At 46.5% G+C, this 13,499-nt stretch overlaps 1 protein-coding gene across 4 annotated transcripts in view; it reads right to left on the bottom strand.

Moving 5' to 3' along the window:
• TBC1D5 (TBC1 domain family member 5) overlaps positions 1–13,499 on the bottom strand; it is a 1,391,198-nt gene that overhangs the window by 413,802 nt on the left and 963,897 nt on the right. For all 4 annotated transcript variants that reach the window (XM_069212078.1, XM_069212077.1, XM_069212079.1 and 1 more), the window contains one exon: positions 1,072–1,214. In XM_069212078.1, coding sequence (XP_069068179.1) covers positions 1,072–1,214 — 143 coding nt within the window. The remainder of the gene's footprint in view (positions 1–1,071; positions 1,215–13,499) is intronic.

Here is a 13,499-nt window from a genome sequence, read left to right as displayed (position 1 = left end):
AAGGGTAGATAAAAAGTGGGTAAATGTACAGTTGAACATTTTTAAATGTACTGTAAATCTCAAGGAATTTGAATTTTGAGAATAAAAATGAAATTAGTATTTCTAGATTGATCTGTGGGAGCAGTGAGGTGCATCGAACAGTATACAGTATGGATGATGTGTGGGTTTAATTGAATTTTGAAAAGCTCCAACCTTCCTTTTCATTTTTTTATTTTTTTTTATTTATATTTGGATGCAAAATCAATAAAATGTATAATTTGTGTATGTGTTTGGTGGAATGCTTGTTTCTGTATTTTGTTTGTGCATTGTTTTGCGATTCAAATCATTGGCAATGTTTAGGCCGGGGTCCCCGGCTTCCAGTAATGACTCAGTGGGGGTCTATGGCTTCCAGTAATGACCCAGTGGGGGGTCCCCGGCTTCCAGTAATGACCGGGTGGGGGTCCCCGGCTTCCAGTAATGATTCAGTGGGGGTCCCCATCTTGCAGTAATGATTCAGTGCGGGGGTCCCTGGCTTCCAGTAATGATTCAGTGGGGGGTCCCCGGCTTCCAGTAACGACCCAGTGGAGGTCTGTGGCTTCCACTAATGATTCAGTGGGGGTCCCCAGCTTCCAGTAATGATTCAGTGGGGGTCCCTGGCTTCCAGTAAAGATTGAGTGGGGGGGGTCACCGGCTTCCAGTAATGACCCAGTGGGGGGGGATCCCCGGCTTCCAGTAATGATTCAGTGGGGGTCCCCAGCTTCCAGTAATGACCAAGTTGGGGGGGGTGGGGCGAGGTCCCTGGCTTCCAGTAATGACCCAGTGGGGGGCCCCCGGCTTCCAGTAGTAACCCAGTGGGGGATCCCCAGATTCCAATAATGTTTCAGTGGGGGTCCCTGGGTTCCAGTAATGATAAAGTGAGGTTTCACAGAAGTCAAAAGGTTGATAACCACTGATCTACGTCATCTAACATGGGCGTGATCTGCTCCCACAGGCACTAGAGAAAGCTTCCAGGCGCACAGTGGCTGCAGGCGTTTCCCAGTACAAGGCATGCACTTTATTCATTTATTGTTTCACATAAAGGAAGGTACTCACGCGCATCTCGGATGTACAGCAGCATGGCTACGAAAATGTAGTCGACTAAAGTGAGGTTGGTGCTGTCGGCAAACAAGGCGTCCCAGATCACCAGCAGGTCCTGAAGGGGGAACTCTCGTCCGAAGAGCAGCCTCACCCATCGCCTGGAAAACAGAAAAACAGAAACGTAAATAAAGTTACCGGAAGTAGAAAAATCCCAGCTGCATCCTGACAGAGGTGCGCTTCTTAGCGCCTCGAGGCAATCCTCTGGGCACTGTGGCGGGGAGTACACTTATGAAGATGAATACACAAAACTGACAAATATTTTATACGACTGACGCCAGAGACGGCACCGAGCGGACACGGTAGTTCGATGGGATACTGCACCGCCGGCTGCTGTAAACGCTGTGCGGTGCCGGGGGGGGGGGGGGGGGGGGGGATGGACACTTCAGACCAAACCCCGTCACCTCTGACCTCATTACTCCGTCTGACACTTAACTTTACACAATTATACCAACGCTTCACCCCATGCAAGACGGAGGCTTTTAAAACCCGCACACTCCTGGGATCACAAACACCAGATCACTGGAGGGTTGTACTCAGTCCAGCTCCCTTTCATTTGGGCTGTTTGTTAGGATCACTGTTTTTAATTTAAATTCATTTCATTTCATTTAAGAGTTAGTGTTAGAACAAAGTTACTTATCACTTTAAATATGTTGAATTTAATATATTTCAGTAACAAGTCCAGATTAAGTGAGCATTAAAATAAATAAAAACGATAAACTTGTATGTACTTAAATCACATGAGGTGTGGGTTTGCGTTGAGGTACAGTAAGATTGATAATTATTTCACTTTATTCAGAGGTCAGAATTCATTTAATAGAGAATATATTTCGATTTCAGATATTGAAATTCAATAACTTATAAAGTTAGGATTGGCTTTAGTGCTAAACTCATGTTTTACATTTATTTTAATAGGTTAAAAAGGCTTAGGGGTCGTGTTAATTCATAAAAAAAATAAAGTGATTTTAATTTGGAGCTAAAACCCGATTAGCGTGAAATTAAGATCGATTATTACTGAGATTAATTAAAAAAATAAATCTAATTAAAATTAGGTCAAGGGTTAATCATAACGACATTTAAAATAATTAAATGACATTTTAATTAGGATTAAGGAAACGCTTAGTATTATGGTCAATTTTCGATTAGGTGCAAGGGACGGGGGGAGCTAATTTCAGTGTATTTTAACACCTCCAATTTACTGCCATCCACAGCAGAAATACAATTATGGATATCTAAAATAGAAACAAGGGATGGTTGTTAAAACAGACATCAGGGTTTTCTTAATTTAGGGCCAGATGTACAGAACTTTTTAGCTAAAACGCTAAAAAGCATTTTTGTTTGTACCATGCCCTATCTGCGATTCGACAACCTATTACTAGATCACAGGTGCGATTCGGTATTAGGAAGGGGCGTGTTTAGGGCGCCCCATCCTCATGCCAGGTCACACTGGAATGTGCGACTATTTTGCAACTGAAATGTGGTCGCAAAACATTTGCAGTTTACCATCAACTTCAAGTTGATGGTGACCCATTCGCAAATGGGAACGAGTCCCTTAGAGACCCCTCCCCTTCGTGAATTTGGGTGAAAACATTTAAGAGCAGGCAGTGGTGCCACCGAACACTAGTTTTAAACAATGAAAAAAATACTTTTCATTTTATTCTTGAAATGCAACCAGTTTTCCTTTAAGGAAAATGGACTGTATTTAAAAAAAAAAGACTTTATTGAAAAAGCAGTCACAGACATGGTGGTCTGCTGACCCCAGCGGGCCACAATCACTGTGCTTTTTGCAATTTCCATTGGGTCGCAAAGCGAGACCTACTTCATGAATATTAATGAGGTTGGGCTATTTGTGACCCACTGCGACTCACACAATGTGTCACAGACACATCAATATACAGGGGTGTTTGCACTTTCCTAATTGCAAATAGCAAAACTTCGCAACTAGGAAATCAGAAATCCAAACCTATGCACATCTGACCGTTAGACTCAGTTTGTTCCTGGCAGAATACAATATTTCTTGTGTTAAAATAGTAGAAGGAACACTTGTGAAACCAGCAATGGCATCAAAGACATTGATCAGAGTGTCTCGACACAGGTCACTTCCCCTTCAGAAAGAGCCAATGGCATTCGACCATGTGTGACTGTGCATACTGGTTATACCACAGCATTCTTGAACCAAATATTACTGATTTCTTTCCCACAGCGTTTTAAGTGGGTCTGCTGTTGACATAAGCACCCATCTTTATCTACTGAGACCTGCCACACCACCAAGAGTCTCCCCTGTGTTGTACATCCACCTGAATCCAGGCAAGTTAGTCCACCACTACAGTCACAGTGAGACATCAATCAAACGTTTACAGTGTGGCTAATCACCCGTGAGGATCTCGGGGTGCTGGAGTTGTATGCTGCAGCGTGGAGTAATGATCATTCGAAAATCCATATCTCTAGTTCTTTTCTGAATCGCTGGAGTGACAGTGCGGTCCTGAGGTGCCGGGGGAGGTTGCTCCAAGCTTTGGCTGCCAGGTGCGAGAAGGAGCGTCCTCCGATGTTAGCTCAACAGATCCGTGGGGTGTCTGCGAGGGAGAGGGAAGCTGATCGGAGGTGGCTGGTCGGTTGGTGGAAGGACAGGCCTAGACACACCTTGTCCTCCTTCTGCACCAGCAAGTTCCACCAGGTCTGCAGTTCCTGAACCAGCCTCAACTGACTGACAAACCAGTAATCTCATAACACTTCACCATCAATGTGTTCCTGTGCCACCAGACGCAGCTTTACTCCATGGCCTTGTCATTGAATAGACAACTGGGAAGATGTACTGTCACGCTGAGGGCTTTAGCGGCACAGGCCCCTGCTGGTGCCATCAAGTCCAGTCTGGGTTATTAGACACAGTGGCCCCAATATTTGGGCCCATGATGTTTCCCTTACACCTTTATAGGATAATGGATAAAAGGGACAAAGACAGAATTGTTGCCTAAGACAATAACAAAATAATATTTGTCACAGTAAACAGCACACGCTGAATGTCAACGAGGCGCTATGAGGTATGTCTTCAACGGACGGGTGCCTCGCTAGTGCCAAACTTTTGGGTTTCTCACCAACTTAGTTTTCGTCTACTATGGGAGTTCCATTCCACCTATTGTGTGAAGCTGAATATTTATTGGTTTATCTTCCTTCCTCCTCTGCAAAGGAACACCGAGATGTGAACTCGCGCCTTTTTATTGTTTTGAATACATTACCTCCGACTGCAAACATTAGACTGCTCTGTTCTGTCTTTTCAGCTTCGATTTTCCAGCTGACATTCTCGGTCTTCTTCCTTTCTTTTCTAATTCTGAATTGTAATATTGTACCATTTCATTTATAAACTGCAAAACACTTTGGCAAAAGTGCTACTAACCTACATAAATAAAATAGATTATTTAAATGAGGGTGATCCGTATGTTGACTTCAGAAGACCAAAGTCTAGTCAGTTGGCCAACACTCGAACCTGAATGTGACCTGTAGACTAGAGATTCCAGAAGCCGGTGCCTGACTTGATCACCTGTACTACGTGGCACTATTATCCATCTCAACGTTGCCCTTTTTAGTGACCTATTGATGACCAAAAGCTGAGCCTTCCCTGCTACGCCTGGACTCCTAGTTACATTCATAGCTTATCGGCCAATTGAAAAGAAAAGTTGACCGCCATCCGAGAGTTTTGCTTTCAGCTAAAGGAAGTGCGCAAGACAATAGCTAGGAAGCAGAATCCCAGTGCGTCTCACTCACTGGATTCTGTCTTAAATAGGACTCTGCATTCCCCGCCCACCCTCTGCTTCCTATGGGCACGATGGATGCTGCTGACAATGCTGAAAAAGATTCAAATCACAGCTGTTCAGAGCTCTACTTATGACATCAGTCCTACCAGACAACGGTGCCGGACTCCTCCAGCTGGGCGACGGAGGCGAGGATCCATGCTTAAAAAGATGCATGTCCAAGTGCCATTGTCGGAAAGACGTGGGAATGAATCCCTCAGTAACCAGTCTGTCTAGATCTAAAGATCCAAACATGATCCTTGTAAAGGGACCGCTTTTGTTCTTGAAAAGCAGTTTTCGCAAAAGGTCCTGGAGAAGTGTGTCTTGTCAATGTCAACAACAGATAAAGGCCGGATTACAAAACAAGCCCAAAATATCGAGTATTGCTTCATGTAAAGAAAAAAAACATTAATACGTAGCAGAAAGCAAGACAATGTTTGACTTTCTGAATCTTTTACACCCCCCCGTAAAGACTGAAGGCACCTTCGCCATCGGCCTGATCCGGGCACATTAGCAAGTCATCTTGCACTCAAACTAAAGTAGGCTTTATCAACACCACCTAGTTTCTGTCTCGTCGCTATGCCCCGGATAGGCTCTATCTCAATATTACTTTCTACCCTCCTATTTATTCTCGCCATCTGATCATTTTGTACCGACCTCATCAAACTTTGTCTGTTTCTGACAAGGTACTGAACTTACATAATGAAAGGAAACAAGAAATACCCATCAATCTCAACAACCTTAGAATATGAACTTTCACCAGCCCTTCCATTCGCCCACCCTGAAAGAAGTCCCCTGCGTAACTGGACATCAGCGAACGTTCACCGGTCATTCATCAGACACCTGCGCTGAGATGTCCGATGCATGATGGTACCCTCTAGGCCGTCAGCCACATCATCAAACTTCTAGATCACCCAGTTATTCTACTGTTAGAAGAGGCAGCGGCACACGGATAAGGTGGCGGAGTTACCCTCATCCAAGAAATCACAATTGTTTAAAAGAAACTAGAAACACGGTTATCCTAAACTGATAGTAATATCAGCTGAAGGAAGTACTGAGTTTGAAAAAGCCCTTCAAGTACAAAGACTTCCTCCATCTGCAAAACATACTATCATCTCAGGATCCAAGGAGAATTAAGTTTGAAACTCAGAAAAACTGGAGAAGAGCTTTTAGTGAAGTGTTGACTAATTCACAAGCACGACCAATGACCAAAGCAACGAGCAAACGTCAGGAGAAGACAGACATCAGTGCAACAAGTGAGTAGTACGGCATACCCATCAAACACGGCGACAGCAAAATATCTGCTTCCAAACTGGAGACACGATGAGATAGGAGACTCAACCAACACTTCACCGAGGAGCCAAACTCCAAGGTGCAAGATCTGACAACTGTGCAGATACTGACTTCCAAGTAGATCGCCCAGAACCCATCTGGCACGGAAAGGATCAAGGAAAAAATACAAAGAGCTGTAACAAACACAAAAGCTCTACTCCTGCAAGCAAAGTTTCAGAACTATTTTAAGTAACCTAAATAACTCTCCCAGGCAGTTAAAAATAATACCAAGCTGCAAGGGAAATATATCCCGAATCAATCCAGCAGAAACCGAAAGACAACCTGACACCAATATCACCTAACACATTTACACCCATTTCTGAAAATAATTTCTTTTCCACAAAAAAAGAAATCCGTACAACTGTCTTTTCGGCTCCGAAGCTGGTTTCTTTGGCACCGAAAGCCCAGGGTGGTAGTTGGCCTCGGTTCTGAAAGGGACTTTCAGAGTCTCGACGGGTCGGTGCCGTATGTTTTCAGAGCCTGTGTCTTGACTTGAGTCCGAAGTCTTCGATGAGGGTGTGGCCTTTTTCGGTGCCGAAGGTGTTACTTGGTCACCGCTTGATTTTTTCCGGGTGGAGCCATTGCCTTCCGGCAGTGGCGTCCCCGAAGCCTTCTGTTTGGTCTTGGTCTGGGTGGGGGCAAGCGTACTCACATGCTGGCCCATTGTTGGTGGTCTGTCGACGTCGGATTAGTCCGAATCGGAACCTTGAACAGAGATTGCAGTGTGGATCATCTCCTCCTCTTCTTCCGCGTCGAGGCGTTCGGTGCTCTTGGACGCCATCTGCAGCCTTCTCGCCCTTCGGTCTCTCAAGGTCTTCTTAGAACGGAATTATCTGCAGGCCTCACAAGTATCCTCTTGTTTATCTGGAGACAAACACAGATTACAGACCCGATGTTGATCTGTGTAGGGATACTTGGCGTGGCACCGAGGGCAGAATCGGAACGGGGTCCGGTCCATGAGGCATCGACGCTTCTTGCAGTCAGGCCAACCAGGCCCAAGTTGGGCGCGGGTGCCCCGAAAGGGCAACCGAAGGTGTGTGTCCGCCAGTACCGAGGTGTCGATGCAAGATGGGGCACGATCGAGAACAATACCGACGAATTTCGGTGAATTATAAGTTTTTCCGACTCGAACAACCGGAGGGAAGAGGATCACGTCCGAACCCGATGGTGGAAAGAAAACAATCTAAGATGGAGTCGATGCTCATGCGCAATGGCGTGAAAAGGAGGAGTCACTCGGTCCCGTGACTCGAAAAGACTTCTTCGAAGAAAAACAACTTGTAACACTCCGAGCCCAACACTAGATGGCAGGACCTGTGCATAGCATGGGAATCTGCAGCTACACATCCCACCGAACATATATATATATATATACACACACACACATTTCTTTCTTTACAAAACTCTTGAAAACATTTTAAAGTGGACTAAATATCCATACAGATTTTTCTCCTTTACTTTAAACCATCTTTTCGTTTTCTTTCATTTTGTATGTTTCTCAGGGTTCCAGTGCTATAATATATTCAGTTCAGTTCTTGTGAAAAGATCCAGATTCGTAAAGCAAGGAACCAACGTTAGCGCACATGGGTGATGTTTGTTTGTGGCTCCGTGTGTTACTTCCGGGGCAGGGCGCTGTTGACCCGAGTCGCACTGCACCACCTACCGGTGCGCACAGAGATTTCCAAATCTGGTCACAAGGTGAGAAATCTGTGGATAAAAATAACCATCAGAAACCCTCTTGGTGCCGTAGACAATTCGACTGCTGAGTGAAGGTTTGCCTGTGCTCAAGAACCCATGATATGTCACATACTTTTGATCTGACTGCCCTTCCTTGGACTTCAGTCATATAATCAATTTTGCTATGTGTAATAAGTATATGTAGTGCACTCTCCTTCTGTTGTAATGCTCTTTGGGTAGGTTCATGCTACAGACAACCCATAAATATGCAAATATCTGGAAGGGCTGATTTCTGGAACACTTGTATGTTTTGTGCCTGTCAAAAATGGGAGCCCTCTTTCATTAGAGCTGGAGCCCCCTCTGGCCCCAAATGCCCTAGGAGAAAAAGAGAACTGTGCCTCGAGTTCCTGGCTCGGAGTGCTACTGCTGAGGGGTGGCTCCTCCGCTATGGCGGAGGAGCGTCACCCCCCCACCAGCAGCAGCTGCAAACCTTAAAAATAAAATTATAATAAACGGCGTTTATTATCATTTTATTTTTAAGGGGCGGGACTATGAGGGTGACGAGCATTGAGGGGAGTGCACAGAGCACTTCCCTCAGTGCGCATGTGTTTAGCCGTATGTATCGGGCCAGCCAAACACACGTGCGCACAAGGGCTCTCTCCAACCTGGCACTGTGTTGCTGGGTTGGAGGGAGCAAGCCCAGGCTCCCAGTCTGCGCTGAAGCGCCGAGCCAGGGCACTCCAGTCAATCATAACGCTGCTCTGAGCAGCATCATGATTGGCTGCAGGGCAGGCTGGGAGCCTGGAGTGCGCCAGAGAGCAGCGGTGCGCTTAAGGTAAGTTTTTATTTTTTTAATATAATTTTTTTATCTTTGTTTTGTTCCCCCTGCCCTGTCACTTAGCCCAGTCGCCAGCTGCAACTGGTACTGCTAGTACTTAACTGAGCACCAGATTTGAGAAGGGCACAAACACTGTGCAATGGAACTGAGTCCCACCTGGTGGTGAAGCTCACATATGTACATATAACAAGAGATGAACCACAGCATCTGCTTACTGACACGCGACGGCAGTGGGTCCGAACGGCATTGCACTCCGTGTCCTACTGGAGAAGAGAAGTTTACCAGCATTGCCCAGGAACTTGTTCACCAGTGCTCAACTATAGGCTACCCCTAGGCTGCCTACCCCATGGTTTCTGCTCTCCAAGAGCAACCCCTCCATGCTTGGCCTTCCTGTAGATCTTCTTGCCCCCCCCTGCAAGGCGTGCCCTGCAATGCTACCCTCGTGCACTGGTGCCTCCAAGCACACCAGGAGCCATCAGAACAGAAACATCCAGATCATACCTCTTTCACCATCAGACACTGCAGGGAGGTACCCAGACTCTGCTCCGCCAGACTCCGCACACTTGTGTGCTGCAATCCCCTGCGAGCACATGCGGGCATGAGGAATACACATACCCTGGGCACGAGACCCTCTACCGGTGAGTCTAAATGATGAACTAAAGGAAGCAACAGGACCGAGTACACAAGCACCAAGAGACCGGTTAGTCCTGTGCGGCCTAAACAAAGGGCCAATGTGATGCTGCAACAGAGTGTGGTGAACGGTGGCACGATCTACGACATGCATCGATCAAGGTTTACGCTACTGAAAGAAAAAGTAATTTACCTGTGGTAACAATGTTTCTGGTGGATACTCATTCTACCTGCAGATTGCTCCAGCCCCTGCAGGATTCAAACCCCTGCTTTTTAGGTTGGGGAGGTGGAGGTGCGGGGTGGACATGATACTGCACTTTAAAAAAAAAATTGCCTGACGAAAAAAATCTCCTCAGAAAGAGCACAGCTCCGGATCAGCATCGAAGGCACGGAAAAAAAAGGAACTGATGTTAAACTAGAACAGGCACTACATGGCTTCGATGACATCATCAAATGCCACTCCCAAAGTCAATACAAAGCCCGCGCCCCCTATCGGCGGTGTGAAAAATTTGACGTTTCCGGATCCAATCTAATACCTGTGATTGTTCTACAGGTAAGGAATCTGGGGGTGGAAATATCTGTCAGAAATGAATTTAGAAACTCAGTCGACCCAATCCAGAAGTGGCTAGGCTTGAGGTACTGTACGGAAAAAGCACGATTTGGTAGGGAAGGTCCATCCAGATTGCTAACTTATAGCTGCTGCTGGCTGGGTACATAGGCAAGGGATAGTGATGCAACAGGGCAAGAGACAGGCCTTGCTCCTCAGCTGGCCAGGCTTTAATTATTGCAAAGTCCTATTAATCTTGCGCTGCATCTGTTACACCTGCAAGCTGAATGTTCCCGATCCGAAGCTTTTTCATCGCCAGCAATAACACCATAATTCATATTTTACCGGCCTGGTGATAACATTCCCTCCTTCTCAGCGAAGAGAGAAGCTCACAAATAGTCTCTCCGAGTTTTAAAGCGATAATAAACCTCTGTGCGCCTGTCCTTCTCTGTGAGATGAAGTAAACAAAAAAGTGATGAGTGAAATGCCTGTATTAATCTCCGCCACTGACAATTACTCGGGCTGCATCCCAGTCCTTCATTTTTTGGGCCACAGGCCTCCTTAAATCAAACCAAGTCATATGCAAATCAGTCTTGGTCCTGCTCCAATAGTAACATGTAGGAGTGGGCGACTGGCTGCACGGTCGTCCACCTATAGCAGAGTAGAATCAAGCCAGGCTTTCATAACATCCACAAAGGGTGTGTGTGTTGCAAATCTACACAATGAAAGACAATGGATACTATACGCATTTATGTTGGTTATTCCTAAATCACGATTGGATTTTACTAGCCAGCCCTATTAGTGTGATTGCTACGACCTGAAGGAATCAATATCTGTTGTATAAGGTAGTGGTAGACGGGTGCTGGAGTCCTCAAGTCCTCCTCTCCACGTTTAAGGGATTCCAAGATGTCCGCATTCTCCCCTCCACAGCAACGGAGTATCTGTACGTTGGATAATGAGCTTCACACTCCATCGCCTCGAAACCTGTAACTAGGCACTCGACTCCATACTCCAAGACCGGAGCACACCAGGGGCCACATTACACACTGTACCCGTTTGCACCATGGCGCACCTTCCAAAAGGGGGCCCACAGGGAGAGATCTGTGGTGATGATGGGATCCCTGTTGCCCCTCCATAGGGCTGCTTTCAGGGGGTGCACTATCAGTGCACCTCCTAAGGGCACAGTCCACAGTTAAGTAAACAAATCCTCCTTGATTTCTCTGTTGCCTTCAAACTGAAAGACTTCAGGAAGCAACAGGAGCTTTCAGCCCTACGTAGGGAAGCTCCTGCTCATTCCTCAATGACCAACAAAAACTGGACGCCTTTATCTCAAAATCCAGGGCGGTCCTTTGGGGCATGTCATGAGCATCTTGTGTGCTCAGACCTTTTCAGCGTGTGCACCTCCTGTGGGATCAGGGCCTGGGCTTCTGCTCATGGACCAGTGACACCCAGATCTATCAGTGACCAGCCACGGGGACCATCCCACTGCACTTCAAAGGACTGCCTCGCTGGGGGAGCAGGAAGGGATTTAAGGGAGGGCCTAAAGGTCTAAGACTGAAGGTCATCATCCACTGAATCGTCCATCCCAACCTTCTTCGATGCACCCGCGTCCCACACTTTTCCTAGGCATTCATCACAGGGCCTATTCCTAGACGTTAATCTCAGCATCAACGCCAGGGAGGACTGTACTTACCTTTACAATATGTTGGAAGTCCGTATTGTGGACATTATATTATCAGAGAGGTGGCTCCCAACTTGTGGTCCACGGACCCCTGAGGGTCCTTGAAGCCTCCTCAGGGGGTCCACGACTGCTTACAAAATTAGATAATAACTGATTAATAAAGTGTATATAAATAAAGAGGCTAAATGTACAAATAAAATGTTTCAAACTTACTGTAAATGTCATGGAATTTAAAAATGGATGGTAAAGAAAAATATACTCTGACCGATTCCTGGGAGCTGTGCAGGTGCTCCAAACAGAATATAGGACGGAACGTGTGTGGCTTCAAATGAGTTTAGAAAAGCTATGATCTTCTTATTAAAATTATTTTTTTCATTTATATTTGTTTGCAAATTAAATGTGTTATCATTTGTTGTATACGTGTTTGATAGAATTCTTGTGTCTGTATTTTTTGTTTACTGTTTTGTGGTTCAAATCATCGACAATGTTTAGGGCTGCAGTAATGATAAAGTGGGGGTCCACAGAAGTCAAAAGGTTGGGAACCACTGTATTAGAGGGTTGACATACAACCTCCTACATTGCCAGTGAAGCAGGAACTGCATTGCACCCCAGGGCCAGCGAGGACATGTATGATCTGAGTCTGTTGGGGAGACCCTCTTCACCAGCTCTATGATCCTCACTGGTATCTGCCCTTCGGTCTCTCCAAATGACATACGACGGACGGACGTCATCAGATCGCGCGCTACTCATCACAGCTTTTGGTACAGACATTCATTCACACATTCAGTTAGACTTGCTTGAAACTGCACTTCGCCTCTCCCCCGGAGACAAGATTTAACGTCCCTTCCTCTACTCCAAGAGTATTAATACTCCTCCTCCTGTGCGGTCTCGTGGTCGCATGAGTACGATTTAAATCTCCCACCATCAGCACAACTTTAAGTGACACTTCATGCTTCTGTATTGTTTCAGAGTTTCTGTAATCCATAGAGACTTCCACAAATGTGGGTACTAAAGCGTCAACCTTTGATCTGTGAAATACGCTCTAAACCCAAACCCATTCAGTTCAGAAAAGTTCAGATTAAATGGCATTTAATAATGAATCTCAAGCCACACGTAGCCATCACTCCCCACCCGGTCACATAACACAAGTGCCACATTCTAAGTATATATGGGCACTCTTCAAGGAAGCTTTAAACTTGTACCACCAAGATAATTTTTAAGTAAATTAAACCACATTGGTCTCTCAGTGACCACTCTGGTTGTCCGCCTGCACCCATGACTCAGCCTCCTCCTGTACCCATGACTCAGCCTCCTCCTGTACCCATGACTCAGCCTCCTCCTCCTCCTGTACCCATGACTCAGCCTCAGCCTCCTCCTGTACCCATGACTCAGCCTCCTCCTGTACCCATGCCTCAGCATCCTCCTGTACCCATGCCTCAGCATCCTCCTGTACCCATGCCTCAGCTTCCTCCTGTACCCATGACTCAGCCTCAGCTTCCTCCTGTACCCATGACTCAGCCTCAGCCTCCTCCTCCTCCTCCTGTACCCATCACTCCAATTCCTCCTCCTGTACCCATGACTCAGCCTCAGCCTCCTCCTGTACCCATGACTCAGCCTCCTCCTGTACCCATGACTCAGCCTCAGCATCCTCCTGTACCCATGACTCAGCCTCAGCATCCTCCTGTACCCATGACTCAGCCTCCTTCTGTACCCATGACTCAGCCTCCTCCTGTACCCATGACTCAGCCTCTGCCTCCTCCTGCACCCATGACTCAGCCTCCTCCTGTATCCATCACTCCGCCTCCTCCTCCTTCTGTACCCATGACGATGACTCCTCCTGTCCCCATGACTCCGCCTCCTTCTGTACCCATGACTCCGCCTCAGCCTCCTCCTGTACCC

This window comes from Pleurodeles waltl, chromosome 10 (assembly GCF_031143425.1).
Source record: "Pleurodeles waltl isolate 20211129_DDA chromosome 10, aPleWal1.hap1.20221129, whole genome shotgun sequence".
NCBI classification, from domain to species: Eukaryota; Metazoa; Chordata; class Amphibia; order Caudata; family Salamandridae; genus Pleurodeles; species Pleurodeles waltl.
This window is presented reverse-complemented; position numbering and strand designations above follow the sequence as displayed.